The 15,261-nt window shown below is 45.2% G+C and overlaps 3 protein-coding genes across 3 annotated transcripts; 2 read left to right on the top strand and 1 right to left on the bottom strand.

Moving 5' to 3' along the window:
* Positions 1 to 8,070: 8,070 nt before the first annotated feature.
* citB_1 (2-oxoglutarate-dependent dioxygenase) lies at positions 8,071 to 9,240 on the bottom strand (the record flags this gene model as incomplete). Its single annotated transcript, XM_031146183.1, has 2 exons — positions 8,071 to 8,841; positions 8,893 to 9,240. 2 exons carry the CDS (start codon positions 9,238 to 9,240, stop codon positions 8,071 to 8,073), a joined length of 1,119 nt encoding a protein of 372 aa, XP_031009413.1.
* A 1,047-nt stretch (positions 9,241 to 10,287) lies between these two features.
* Positions 10,288 to 11,728, top strand: LHYA1_G001197 (Cytochrome P450 monooxygenase; the record flags this gene model as incomplete). The annotated part of the gene is made up of 4 exons (XM_031146182.1): positions 10,288 to 10,695; positions 10,750 to 11,424; positions 11,482 to 11,571; positions 11,627 to 11,728. 4 exons carry the CDS (start codon positions 10,288 to 10,290, stop codon positions 11,726 to 11,728), a joined length of 1,275 nt encoding a protein of 424 aa, XP_031009416.1.
* Positions 11,729 to 13,024: 1,296 nt separating this feature from the next.
* apdF_6 (Aspyridones efflux protein) lies at positions 13,025 to 14,479 on the top strand (the record flags this gene model as incomplete). The annotated part of the gene is made up of 2 exons (XM_031146181.1): positions 13,025 to 13,442; positions 13,551 to 14,479. The coding sequence occupies 2 exons, from the start codon at positions 13,025 to 13,027 to the stop codon at positions 14,477 to 14,479; spliced, it is 1,347 nt and encodes a 448-aa protein (XP_031009417.1).
* Positions 14,480 to 15,261: the final 782 nt, after the last annotated feature.

The following is a 15,261-nucleotide window of genomic DNA, read 5'->3' as shown; positions in this document are numbered from 1 at the left end:
TGCATGAAAGTCCGATAATGGCGATTGAGTCGGCAGGATACGGAGCCATGTTCTCTTTCCTCTGCCGTTCCTCCTTCTCTAATCTATCTTTTTCGACATATTCGCCAATCTGCTCTCTCCCATCGTTCCGGGGCTTAAATATCTGTACCTTGGCGTCTCTAGAGATGGACTGCGGGATAGCATCAGAGCCAAACGCAAGCAAGCATGCAGTTCCATCCACCATCGCCCGCGCCTTGGAGATGGCCAAACGCCAGTTTGACTGTTCAAGCAGTATGTCGCGAAGCCCAGTCATGACGGCCGCATCCTCATGCAGCAAAATCTCGCCATCTGTGTTCGAGCGCACCATGCTTTGGACTCCGAATTGAATGCTGCCGTGCTGCTGGCAACTTTGCAAAATCTTCTCCGGTACTCCTTGGTAGTCACGGCAGTGATAACGTCCAGCGAGACCTGTGTCATGTACAATAACTCCCTTTTGAACAAGAGCAGCCGATATGGTTGAGACCGCAGACAAAGGCACAGTAATTGTAGCGCAATTGGTATCTCTCAGTACTGACACGTAAGCTGGATTTGAATCCTGTGCTTTGTTAGTCCCTGTTCCAGGTATGAAAAGAATTTAGTTGGAAGTACTTACTAAGCTGTGTTCTTGCAGGAGTGTTTGAATTGTGCTAAAACCATCGGCAGATTTCCATCGGAGAGCCAAACAGCTCGTTGCTCCGTTTTCCCGCGAATCCAGATCAACGTAGGCACCTATGGCGAAGGCGAGTCGGATTGACAAGGCGCCGTGACGACCAAGCTCCTCCTCGTCTTTCGATCCAGCAACAGCAAGAGCGCTGAGAAGTCCTGCGCAAAATCCCTGAATGCCGCCGGCCTTGTTGGCATGGTCCAGAATTGAGGATTGTTTGCCCGTCTGATTTATGTAGATACTGTATTCGCACAGATGACGAAGTATTGTCAGGGGAAGACATATAATATTTTCACTACGGTCTATGACTTGTTTACTCGAAGTCCACGCAGCTAGCTGCTCAGCAGCAGCTCGGCCGGGGACAATTTGTAGTCTCTTATGGCTGGCAACCAGAGTCTCCCATAGTTCGGGCAAACTCAGAAGGGCTTCTTGAATAGGTCGGAGGTGTTTGTGTTGGGAAAGAGTATGCCTCAATTGCTCCAACTCAGTAGCTGAAGACTTAGTGGTGAGAGAGCCAAATGCGATAAGTGCGGGAAGTTCTGCCATATTGCGTGAAGACGTTGAGTTTCAGACTAATACGGAATTCTAAGCATAAAAAGAATGGTTGAAATTTGTCAATATAAGACGTCTAGAAATGTTTACAGAGACCCAGCTTAGCATACAACATTGCCTTTATGCGGAAGTGTAATCAAGCTATCAAGAGTATCCCACAACCTCTATAGATTCCGTACGTACAAGACATGGTTCGGCACCTTTTTGCGCCTTAAATGAAACCTAAACAATCATATCCTAGCTCCTGGACCGTTCTAGCTATGTTCTTCCGTGAAACATGCAAGCCTAAATCCTGCATAAAATAACTTACTCCGAACTCTATACTCTCACAGATTCGCGTTTCTGTTTGGAAGAGAGCAAGGTTCAGTACAGTATAGTCTATTGCAATAATGGCTCATGTGTCTGAATGAGCCTCTCGGATAAAGCGAAACGAACATAAGAGTCCCCGAACAGAAGGATTGCTTCAACTCCGTATGGCGCAAAGGTATTGTGAGCCCCAGTTTTTCTATAGTAAGGATTTATAGTAATATATGATAATCTACTAGATCTACATACTATTCCTAACTGCTTAATTGCATATTTACAATCTCGTAAAAGTGAGGCTTCTGTTCTCTTCGGGTATTTTTTCTTATATTAAGATAGGCTTATTGTTTTGTACACTTTGAATTTGTTCTATGATAGCTTACTTCTCTATTATTTAGTGAAAACCTCTATTAATTATATCATTGTAATCTTCATACTATAAAAGTCTAAGCATTCTCTATATACTACTTCTAGTAGTATTATGATTTGGAATAGAATACATAATAAAACGGAACAGCTAATTAAGCGTGACTTTAATATCTAAGTACCGAGTGTCGCACTAAACTTAAGTAGAATGTAGAGAGTTTCTTGCTTTAATTTAGTGAAGCGGAAGTCCGATTACCCTAACTCTTCCTGAATTAGGCTAGCTCTTACGTTTGGCTTTAGGGCGTAGGGATATGCTAAGTTAGCGGTTCCGTTTTAAATAGTAACACTGCAATAGGAACTGCGGTAGGGGCTTAGATTCCCACACTACAGAGTATAAAGGTTAGTGGGACTCCGTGCGGAGGTACTTGGTGAAGACGCCCGTCTTACTGGCTGCATCGCAGTCGTGAGCCGTGGGGGAAAAGTATCCGGTATAGTAGCGCGGGTATCCGCTTCTCCGCGCCGGCGGGTTTCAATTCCAACATCAAGAGCGCAGCTTATGCTTGGTTATGCTTGATCACGACTTCAGCTTCACTACTTACGCATACCCATGGTTGGGCGAGACAGCGATAAGGCACGATATGCACGGCTCAGGTTCAGCAGATGTAAGCAGAAGGCCTCTCATAAGATACGAAAACTCGTTTATCTATGCCGCAAGTTTTTCCATCCACCGAGAAGAAAGCTCGGAAAAGCTAACCATCGTAAGACTAGGGTATTAGGACAGGTAAATTCCGAACTAAATTTAATGATTATTGCGAATTAAATTTCCGAATTCAAGGATTCTTACTAAATCTATTAATTAGTTGTATAGGCAATCAAAATAAAGTAGGTTAGGGTTAGCCTTTATTTAGGGTGTAGAGGAAGGTAATATAGTTTTGATTAGTAGGCCATAGAATCATAGTAATTAGCGGGTAAATATTTGCCTAGGTAGGTCTTATAACGGCTGACATAAGCTTACTTTATACCTATTAGGCTTAGTCTCCGCTTGGAGGTAAAGAGCCACTTTTCCTGCATCTGTTTATAGGTAATATTTCTTATCACAACGTTCGATTTTCGGTCCTTCCTTGCTAGAAATCCTCCATGTGGCTGATTCGGACACGCCTTTGAATCTAGGATCTAGGTATTTATCCAGTGCCGCACACGGTACCCCGAATCGCGTCCCGCGCCGTTAAACGGATGAGCCGTTTGCCCCACTGTTATCTGCTCTGCTCGTGCTCACGAGAAATGCCCGTATAGTCGTAGTCGTAGTCGTAGTCGTACGGAGGCACATGCCAAAAGGATTAAGTACATGGGTGCGTTTGGTGGGATTTTTATGGTAAGCAAGGCTGCAGCTAACCAATACTGCAAGGACAAGAGATCCTTGGAGACAATACTTTTGGTCTGTACCTCCGTAGGTACAGTTTGAACATCAACTCGCATTCTATATCCCCCCTCGGCCCCCTCACGTCAGCGCAAGCGAATTTCTCACTAAGTTCTGGCTTTGTTGCATAAGGAGTGAGTGCAAAAAGCACGTCTCGGGGCACACGCGACAAGCTGCCAAGAAAAAAGAATATAATAAGAATATTAGCTAGCTGAAGCTTTTAATGCTTAACTCAAGTCCATGGCAGAGTTACAACGTGCTCGTACAGCCTGTGACCGCTGCCAGGGGTCGAAAGTCAGATGCAGTCGTGGGAAACCGTCATGTTGGAGATGCTACCAGAATGGCCAGCAATGCGTTTACAGCCCGTTCAGAAAAATTGGCCGGCCGTCAAAGCAAGTCTCTAGCGACTCGAAACGTCGCACAGATGTTCACGATGATCTGGAGGAGGCAATCCAGATTGACCAGCAGACAATCATGGAAGCAAACGACCTGGACTGGAGTGATCTGAATGAGGAGACGGAGCAACAAACCCATACGATGGAGATTGAAACAGAGCTGGATGCCGCAACACAGTTGGCCTTTAGCTCTAGTAGTCAGCGGCATATGCATTCCCAACCTATAACTATGGCCCAACCCTTCCAGCACTGGACACTTATGCCAACACTAGCCCCAGATCAACTTTGTCATTTTGATATAAATGGATCCGAAACCGAAATCAGCACAGTAACCACACCCAGCTGGGAGTACTCAGATAGAACAGAGACGTCGCCATCCAACCCATCTGACTCGTCCGACTTTCCTTACAGTCCTAAATCCTCCAATACCACCCAGCCACGAAACAGCAATTGGAGTGCTACCACCTATGATGGCCTTTGCGGACGCTTGCATTCGGCTTCATCATCAATATCAAATCTAGCTTCAACAGAAATTGAAGCCGTTGATTTTGCCAAGCATCCACTAAATGGTCAATCAAAGCCACGTGCTGCTGCTCCTGCCTTGTCCAACTCGCACTCTAAATCATCACATCTACAGCCAATCTCACCAGACTCAAATTCACTCGATCGTGAAGCAAAACACCGACGGCCATGTCCTAGTCAGCAGAGACCTGATATCCAATGCAGCAGCGAATGCTATCCCGCTCTATCTAAGATTCTGGCACGGCTTACCGACTGGGATGTAGAGAGAGAAGACATTCCTCTCGAGCCTTTATTACGACTGGATGAAGAATTACAGTACATCATGCAAAGAGCAATCGCTTGTTCAAGCTGTTGTCGAGGAAAATTGGGAAACCAATCGATAATAATGCTCCGCATCCTTGCATTGGACCACCTCCTGCGTCTCTTTGAGAAGCAGCAAGACCGATCACAGAAACCGACCACCAGGACATTCCCCGCAGGACCTGCCAGCTCACCAGGATCAAGACAAAGTTTTCAGGAGATATTTCCATGGACTGAAGAATCACTCCTGCTTGGAAAATATACCGTGAGTGACAAAGTAAAGGCTATGGTTTTGCGCCAGTTAGTGTTAGCCTTTGTTGAAAAGCTCGTAGCAACCTTGTCCGAGTTGGAAGGCGAAATCGATGTATCGTTAAAGGATTTCAATCGTAGAATAGCTAGGGAGATGGTTGGGGAAATTGGTCGTCGGGCGGGTTTTATTAGAGAAATGCTATAACTTGCTAGCGAACCTTCTGTGCATTAATTAAGACGGAGCTCGAAACATACAACCTTAGCCTTGGTTTTTGTGCAAAGTGTTATTATTGGCCGATGGTGAGTTGTAACAAAGAGCAGCACTAGCAGCCGGATGGCTTAATCTATCTTAATTACAAAGCCATTTACAGTGTGAATAGTGAAATAAAACCCCTTCTTTAATAATTTACAGGAGATTTTCTAGTGTAGTAAGTATCTTGTTTTCAGTAGGAATGTGGTTCATGCTGAAAATGTAGTGGGTTCCTATGAGGGTTATTTCTACAGGAGTTACAGCCAAGATACGAGGCCTCTATACTGAATTGATAGCGAATGTTAGTCATCATCCAGCTATACTGGGTAAGCTGTTCTGTTTCAAGTAACTCATTAGCTGGTTTGCCAAGCATATACGCAGTGCAGTCTAACATAATATAGTTGCCAGTCAATGGAACTGCGTTCTTTACTAATACATTTGCCCGCAAACTCTTCCAGTCAATCCACAAAACTTCTACACGATACCCAGGAGATACTTTGCTAGACTAATGATTGTACCACTCCACGTGCTGTTGATCTTTGATCGCTCGAGCACAGGAAGAGCACCTGGAAGCATATTCTGTGGGTTATACTTCCCTTTTAAGTCTCGTAGCCTGCGAACAGTTTCTTCGCCAAAGAATTTTACGGCATTGCAGTGCTCTGGGCGGGACAAGCTCCAATATCCTTTCTCTTTTCCTAAGCCTGTCTCCCTTAGAGTTTGAACTAGTTCATTAGACCACGTGCTTGACACCGCGAGTTCATCCGGTGTTGAATCGGTCTTAGCATAACCACATGGTGTGCATATGTAGTGATCTTCGCGGTGAGCCCATGCTGCTGCTGGATCGTACTTCGAAGCACGGCCGTGAGCGTGATGGATCAAAATCGCCGAAGCTCCGCCTGTTGTACCAATATTTCATAATTAGTAAGATACCTTGGGGGAGATTGAATACGAGTTTGAGAAGAGAATAGGGGAAGAAGAATAGCGAGATGTGTATCGTTGCCGACCATCGAGATTATCTTAAAACTGCTAGAAAAGTAGTAATTTGTTCGGGTCCACTCACCGGCTGGAGCTGGTCTTTCCATAAGTATCTTAATCACGTCCAGGGATAATCTGGGAAGGGCAATTGAGTTCATGGTGTAGGAACCGATGGCATTAAAAGCAGGATCTTCGTGGAAAAGTGTGTGGAGCTCCAAGATAGAGGCTTTAACGTGTTAAAATGTAATTAGCTATATATCTGAAAAGACCGAAAAGGGTAAAGAAGAGGTATTTGAGACTCTTACTTTCAGCCACTGTATTAACTATCACGGACCCTAACGTTTTCAACTTCAACAGGTATTTCCAGCCAGCGTCAACGTTATCGCCGTCAGAGATCCAGGCGAACATAAAGTTAATTGTTGGGCCGAATGGCATGGTATTCATGGTCAATTCTCCGCTAAAGTTATCCGGAATTCCTTCTTCGTCGTTCATCCGTTGAAAGCCGCCTAACACCTTTTCGCCTTCAGCCAAAGGGAAGATCAAGAAGCCACCTAGGTACCTTGGCTTTGGATACGTCTTGAGTCGAAGCTCAGAGATGACCCCAAAATTGCCCAAGCCAGCTCCTCGTAGTGCCCAGAGCAATTCCGCATCGTCATCTGTGTCCAGTATTTTTCCAGTGGCCGTGATGAGCTTCGCCCCGACAATGTTGTCGACTCCCATACCCCATTTGCCATTTGAGAGTCCATAGCCACCCCCACATGCCCACCCAACCACACCAACCGTTCCAATCCAGCCTGTAGGCGCAGCCAGTCCCAGAGCGTCTAAAGCACGTTGCATTTCAATTGCCGTGACTCCTGGACTAATAGTGGCGATTCTATCGTGAGAGACAGCGTGTGGCTCCGATACAATAATATCCTTCAAGAGCCGTAAATCAACCTGGACGACACCAGCTAGAGTGTTGCGCCCATATGCATCATGCCCTCCACCGCGTATTGTAAAATCAATTGGCGGGGACTGACATGCACAGTGCTTGGTTATTGTAACAAGTTCGTCGATGTTAGATGGTATAATGACCGCTGGGGGTACGACCGTGTTAGAAGTGTTATATTCATAGTGGAAGCTAGAAAATTCTGGTGAAGAAGGCGTGATAATTTTGATTTCGGAATGCGCTAAGTGAAGAGATAGGAGAGTCGGTGCATCCTCAACCAGAAGCTGTGAAAGTGTGCTGGTCATACTGGATACGATTCTGATAATTTTTGAAACACGAATTCGAACTGTCTACTGAATCTTACAATTGAGATAAGCTATTGTATTATGAGTTTTTTGCTTATAAAATCTTATGCATATTGCTAATGTTTTCTATCCGCGGCACGATTCGTGAAAGCTTATTATTCAAACGAAAGAAGTAGGTTCATATCTAGCTATGAATAACCAGCCGCGGGTCGTTTAGGATACCGTGTCAAATTTTAGTATCATGATGTAAAATAGTAACATTATTAGCTTGATCCTTTGATCCCTCGTGGTTTTGAGTTTTTACGCTTCTAAGTCACGTAAGAGTCTTCTTGCCACGATTCTGCATACCTCCGGAGGCAAAAAGACACTAGCTTCTCTGAAGTAATCGCAAGTCAGGATTTCTAAAACTCGCGCACTTCTCAATTACGGGCTTTGAATAGCCCCTACAACTGTCCTGGAGCTGTATTGCCTGAGGTAAAAGTAGAAATTTAAAAGTTCATGTATAAGCATTCATCTTAAAATGAAATGGGGACATGGCGCATCGCTAAGGTTCGGGTATTGTGCACTACACCCCAACTTACTCTTTGAACCTAGAAAGCCTTATGCACCAGATCTTTCTAACTCTTCAATAATCAACATGGACTAAATAAGAACTTTGTTTATCAGTGCACCAAACTATCAATAATCAAACAGTATAAGATTCCAAAGTCGAGCAATCGAGGAGTACGTAGAACAGAACCAATGCACAAGTTCCTGCAATATATAGCCCTATCTACAGGCTACTTCATCCACGGTTACAGAATCCAAAAATGCTACTGCCAAATCTCTACTCCCGTCCCCCATAGCTCTGTTGAATCCTCTTGATCAGATGCTTTTCCACTGTCCACCCCTTCGTACCTATCCCGCCGACACCCTCTGCGCCTTGCACAGGCTGTCTCCCATCCAGCGGGTCCAATTCACAATCCAAGTTGCCATTGAAGAAGAATGCCGCAGAATACCGATCAACAGGATTGTCATTGATAACCCGATGCACGCTACTCTTGTAAACACCCCCAGTCCATGCAGTGAGCATGTCGCCTACATTCACCACAAAGGCGCCAGGTGTCGGAGGAACAGGGACGAAGTCCTGTGTTTTGGGATGTAAGACTTGAAGACCTGGATTTGTATCTTGGAGGAGGATGGTTATTGCACCGAAGTCAGTATGGGCTCCAGCACCTAATTGCGCTTGGTCTGAGTTCGAATGGTCGGTCCCGGGGAGAGGTTTGCCTGGGGGATAATGTAGGAGACGGAGGGGAGCAACTACGTGGCCAGTTTTGAAATTGGAGAAGATGTCAGGTCCATACGGCAGAGTAAGAGCTACTAGATCAAGGACTTGGGTAGCGAGATTATTTATAGCCGTGAAGTAACGCTCCACCGGCTCGCGGAATGAAGATGAAGCGAGAAGCGAATTGGAAGGCCAAACGTTTGGTCCCATGAAGAAGCGGTGGGAGAGGACTGCGGGATCGTCAGGGGAGTTGTCGTGGCCGAGGAAAAAGCTCTGGCAAGATCTGTAAGTTTCGAACAAATGAGAGTGTACCATTTTAGTGGCATCGACTAGCTAAACGGAAAAAGTGCAATTGCCAGGCAGTGCGGAATTTTCAAACATTACCTCTTTCAAATCTGGAAGTTTCTCCCCATTGTATGCCTCCGCGGAATCATATCCTTTCCTTCCAGGCTTTGTGTTGACATCAAGGCTTTGTTTTTCTTCCGGGGAAAGAGCAAAAAACTGCTTGGAAGCTTCAAAAAGCTCGCTTTGAAGCTCTTCTGAAATCCCGTGACCTGTGATTTGAAAGAATCCAGTCTCGATACATGCTTTTCTGGCTGTTTCAACAATTTTGTCGACTAAGGGGGACGTAGGGTCAAGGATAAAGGGCGATATGTCTATAGTCGGGACTAGATTGCTGGCTGGCATCTCACTATCTAGTGTGGATGTTATGGTGGTAGTAGTAGTAGACATTGTTGAGATATGGTCAAGAAGTCTTGATCGATAAATCAAAGGGAACGTAGATTCCGGAAAGTAGGCTTATCATTTAGATGGTGAGATTTACTATGCTTTGCTATTATATAAAGGTCCTCACACACCCGCGCTCGCTTAACCTTCGATCTCTTCCCCTTTATTTAGCGTATTCCATAAGATTTACCATAGAGGCCGGTGCGAAAGTCCTAGCAATAAGGTCATCCACACCTCCCCATCCTGTTTGCCTGATGATTCTCCTCCGTTCGTACAGAACCATACTCCGTAGCGTGATTCCTCAACATATCCCGAAAACGAGATCCTAGGAGCTCCGACGCCCGTCATCGACATGGGCTAAATTCGCCAGGGAGTACTGAGGCTACATTTATCTTTGCATGCATCTGCAACGGCTTTACCGAGACAGGGCTACACTGCCTGCGATCCCGTTTAAATCCTTCAGTAAACATACGATCTCACGCAAGGCGCAAAACTACCCGCGGCAATTTTACCCCTGTTCGGTACGTTTCGTGCCTCTTAACATCTGCACAAGAGATCATTACTGAAATGACCCGAAGCCTCATTTTATTCCTTGGGGATATGTATACATGTCTTTGACGCCCTAGTATGCTTTAAACAACTACTACTCTATGACATGTCGTAAACTACTCTGCTTGTCAGCATAACCAGCACGAAAATGGCCGTTTCTCTAGTTACTACTATCTTTGATAATTTTTGGGCTATCTCGCTGACCTTGTTATTGCCTTTTGTTTTATATAGTCTTTGGAGTACCTAGAGCGAGCAGTCACACATTCCTGGCCCCTTCCTCGCATCGCTAACAAATCTCCCTCGTTTGAGGTGGTCCTATTCAAGCACAGCGCACCTAACGCACATTAAGCTTCATGAGCAATATGGCGACCTCGTGCGGATCGGGCCTAGCTGTATCAGCGTTGGAGACCCACGCGAGATCTCTAAGATCTACGGCATCTCGAGCAATTACCAAAAGGTGAGAACTATATCTTTTCCTCCTCAAATGATCTTGAGATACGGAATATGTGGATGGTCTGGCTGACTTTTCCATTTTCATGCGTGCAGTCTGATTTCTACAGAGTCCTGCAGCCGATGGCGAGGGGAAACATTATTCAGGGTTTATTCAATACACAGGATGATAACCTGCACCGAGCAATGAAGAAGCCAATTGCAGCAATGTACTCAATGAGTAGTATGGTCGAGTTTGAACCATACATTGACACCACTATTGACTTCTTCCTCAAACGACTAGAGGAAGTTCAGAAGAAGGATTCTCGTAACTCGTGTGATCTCGGAGCCTGGCTGCAATGGTACGCTTTTGATGTCATGGGTGAGGTCACTTTTAGCAAGCGACTAGGATTTCTTGACGAAGCCAAGGATGTGGATGGGATAATTGCCATTATCTGGAAGCATTTTCAATTTTGTTCTGTGGTAAATACTGATCAGACATTTTCTTGACACATGGCAAATGGCTAATTGCATTAGGTTGGCCAAATGCCCTGGCTTGACTACGTATGGGCTAAAAATAAATTCGTCAATAGAATGTTACCGGCAAAGATGCATCCTGTTATTGCGTTTGCACTTGCGAGAGCAAGAGAGCGGAAACAGAAGCCAAGCTCTTTGGAGGGCAAGAATGTGGCAAATGTACAGAACTCTCGAAACTTCATGTCACGGTTCATTGAAATCCAAGCCAAGGACCCTTCGATCCCTGAATCGTTCGTGACAGCCTGGGCTTACTCCAACGTTTTGGCGGGCAGCGACACAACTGCCATAATGCTACGATCCATCATCTACTTCCTCATCCGGAATCCAAGCTCGCTGAGAAAGCTTACGGCTGAGCTTACACAAGCCCGGAGTGAGGGTCGGCTGTCGAATATTGTTACTTGGGCGGAATCACGCCGTCTAGATTATCTCGATGCTTGCGTCAAGGAAGCAGGCCGCCTTCACCCAGCTATTGGACTTCCAATGGAGCGAGTGGTGCCTGAGGGTGGTGCTGAGATCTGTGGAAAGCATTTTAAAGCAGGAACTGTAGTTGGTATGAACCCGTGGGTCATACATCGCAACAAAGAGATCTTTGGATCTGATGTATACGAGTGGAACCCAGATCGCTGGCTGGGCGATGAGACGAGACGACGGGAAATGGAGAGGTGCCTTCTTACGGTTAGTCTCAGAACACTATCATCTTGCTACTATTTACTGATAATCCGGGCTTGCTAGTTTGGAATGGGACATAGGACGTGCATTGGTAAGAATCTCTCCTATATCGAAATTTACAAGCTAATTCCAACGCTGTTTGCAAGATACGATGTCAGTCTTTCTCATTTATCTGCGCCTAAAATTAAGTAGCTGACCTTATATGCAGATGGAGCTTGCGGACCCTACGAAAGAGTGGCACTTGGCAAATTCTTGGCTTGTAGTTCAAACAGGTCTTGACGTCAAGCTGCGCCCGAAGAGAATCTTGTGATTCATTGGGTTTTTGGGAGATATTACACATTTCGTGAGAATTGGTGGTACATTGAAGCCTGTGCATTGTTGAGATTTTGTGTTCCAGCATAGCACCTAGTAGGTGGCCCTTGAATAGCTAAGTTTCAGGCTAGGAAGATGTTTCCATGTATGTATAATCACCTTTCGACCTGTATAGTAGAACGTGTTTTACTACGTGACCCTCAAATAAGGCGAATATTGCCAATTTCCAGGCATGATGTAGCTTAACAAGAATCAAGCAATATTACTTTAACCATTGTGTATTTTGCTTGACTACAGAGTGTTGAATTCATGACACGCCAAAAGTATTACATAATGACTATGACGTAGGGGTTGGTATTCTAGGTATAAACAATCATTTTGTATTTCGAAACAGCAGATGATAACCTAACAGGGACATAGATTTTCAAGGGTTTCCAAAACAATTCGACTACTGAAAGAATCCAAGCGTGAAAGATCTACTAAGAACAGAAGAAGCTACCATGCTAAAAAAAAACCAAGCCTAAAGTAGATAAACTTCAGAGACCTATTCAAAGTGATAAAGATGGAATGAATATATACTAGAGTTGGTTCACCTATAAACACGACAAACCAACCTCAGTTTGGCTAGATATTTGATGGTATACTTACTATTAGAGACTAAACAAATTCTATAAAGAACATTAAATATCATCTAATATATAATAACTCTCGCGTATTCTCTACTTCTTATTAGTTCTAACCTAAAATGACAAAGCCTTGCGAATCTTTATATAAAAATAAGAGTAAAAGTCAGGTAAGATTCTAGACCCACTATATGAGCCACATCTGTAGCTAAAAATACCACGCCAATATAAGATAAAACGTATAGCTAGAATAGGGATAACGCTAAGCTAATGCAAGTCGGGGGTCTAGTTTGCCGTCAACGCATTTCTTACCGAGCCCAAAAGGGAAATTTAAGTCCGCCGTAGCGAAATCCGAAAGGGGTAATCAGCTCACGACCAGCCTCTAGCTAACAAAATCGCAATAAGTCCCAATGGGGAAAATCATCATTCGAAACATCCCTACGGGGTTAGAAACAGAAGTGAACGAAGTAATCACCTAGGGTAATTAAAAGTGTCTTAACTCCGTTGGTGATAACTCCTTCAGTGACGACTTTAGGAGTGGAACACACAGATAAAATAAAAACTACTTGGTTGCAAGCAAGCCTTTTCTTTATCCCTTCACTGAATCATTGATGCTACTTATATTCTCCGCTTACCGTCAGCCACTCGTTGACGTATAGAAAACAACCATAATGGCAGCAGCTGACGAAATTCCCAAGGAGCTGACGGCGGAAGATCCAGAAACCGGCCACACATCATCAGCGTCCCAGCTATCAGAAAAGGCAGAAAGCACTCCCGCGGTCGCGCCCCAACCACCAGTAGGACCAGGACCGCCACCAAATGGAGGCACACGAGCATGGCTCCAAGTCCTCGGAGCCTTCTTCCTCAACTTCAATACCTGGGGACTGTTGAACGCCTTTGGTGTCTTCCAAGCAGAATACTCCAGGAGTCTACTTTCTACCTCTACTCAGTCAGCGATATCATGGATTGGTTCCTTGCAGGCTTTTCTTATGCTTGTTGTTGGTGTTGCATGTGGGCGTGCTATTGATGCAGGGTATTTCTATCCGGACATCACGGTTGGGGCTTTCTTGTCGGTTTTTGGAATGATGAGTAAGTTCTCCAATGCCACCAAATACATTTTATTATTACACAATGCTGGTTTTCGTTGTTTCAAAGCACATACATTTATCGTATCATGAACTGACATATCGCACGTAGTGCTCTCAATCTGCAAAACCTACTGGCAAGTAATCCTCGCCCAAGGCGTGGTAGTTGGCATCGGCACGGGCATGTCATTTATCCCAAGCGTCGCCATCGTCGGGACCTACTTCACCACGAAACGCTCCACCGCCATGGGAATTGGTGCAACCGGCTCTAGCATCGGCGGCGTAATCTACCCCGTTGTCCTCCGTCGCCTAATCGTACAAATCGGTCTCGCATGGGCGATCCGAGTCGTAGCCTTCATCATGCTCGCCACACTTCTCATCTCTATCGCAGTCATGAAACCACGCTTACCACCGCGAAAAGCCGGTCCCTTGATCAACGTGGCTGCGCTGAGAGACCCTGTTTTCATGGTCTGGTTACTCGCCGTGTTCTTCATCTTCATCGGGCTCTATACGCCTTTCTTCTATGTCGAGACATACGCGCTTAATCTCGGCATCAACGCCGACCTCGCTTTCTACATGCTTATCATTATGAATGCCGCCTCTGTACCAGGGCGTATCTTCCCCTCGATGATCGCAGACAAGATTGGAAACCTGTCCGTCATGGTCCCTGCCGTACTAGTATCAGGTATCGTCCTACTCGGATGGATAGCAGTAGAATCGCAAGGAGCACTCATCGGCGTCACCGTTTTGATCGGCCTTACCAGTGGATCTATCCAAGCAGTCCTCGCTGCCAACGTTCCGTTCCTGATGCCCGACCTGTCCAAAATCGGGACCAATATTGGTATGACCTTATTCGCTGCCGGTCTTGGACTCTTGATTGGAAGTCCTGTCGCGGGTGCGATTCTGGACGCTCAGTCCAACGGTTCTGTGCTTGATTTCAAGGGTTGCATGGCTTTTGCTGGTTCGACAGTTGTTGTGGGTGGTCTGTTGCTTGCAGTTGTTAGGGTTATGAAGGTTGGGTTTGCGATCCAGAAGGCGTAGATCAACACCTGAAAGGTTAATATATTTGGGATCAATGCCAGCGCTAGTGTCTCCTTTCTCCTCTCTGTTTAAGGCAGATTTTAGCCCACTTGACTAGGAGTATGGAATTAAAAAAGACAAAAAGGGACGCCAGGCGAAATAGAAAGATCTGATGGGACTAGAAATGGTGCATTAGAGCAGGGGAATAAATCTAACTGGCTTAGAAATAATATAGTAGTAGGCGCGTTTCTATTTGTGTTCTTAATTATCTCTCTGCTTCCCCTTGACTTGCCTTACTATATAAGAGGTTGCATGTGAAGTTTATCATTTATGTCAGCCTGCAAGTCAGATCATTAAATCTAGTACTTAGATTTGATTCTACTTGAGATGCTATAGAAATACCCTTCACAAACCGGCAAATTAGCTCTATATTCTAGAGCACTAAACTATCTAAGACAGTTTCAGCACTATAAGCAGAGTCTGGGGTTAATAACAAAACGCGCAACACCGTGCCAATCCTTAATTTTGGGTATCTACCGTGTTTCTGACCTTCTACCTGCTATCTTTTTCTTTTTGTTATCCTTCACCACCATCGTCCCTCACCTGGTATCGCAGCAATTAAAGACCTTACATAATCACCCTCACAAGCTTCATCGCATCAATATCCAACCTCTTCTGCCCACCGGGCAAACGTTCCTACACCATTCAGCGGTTCGACAGATAGCATCGGCATTGAAAAATCATCAGCTAACGCAGGAAGGTCGACACTCATCAGGGATTCCGCGCACGCAGCGTCCGACATA

The sequence above is a fragment of the Lachnellula hyalina genome (genome assembly GCF_007821495.1).
Source record: "Lachnellula hyalina strain CBS 185.66 chromosome Unknown contig00005, whole genome shotgun sequence".
NCBI lineage: Eukaryota > Fungi > Ascomycota > Leotiomycetes > Helotiales > Lachnaceae > Lachnellula > Lachnellula hyalina.
The sequence above is the reverse complement of the archived record's forward strand: the minus strand, read 5'-3'. Positions and strand labels throughout refer to the sequence as shown.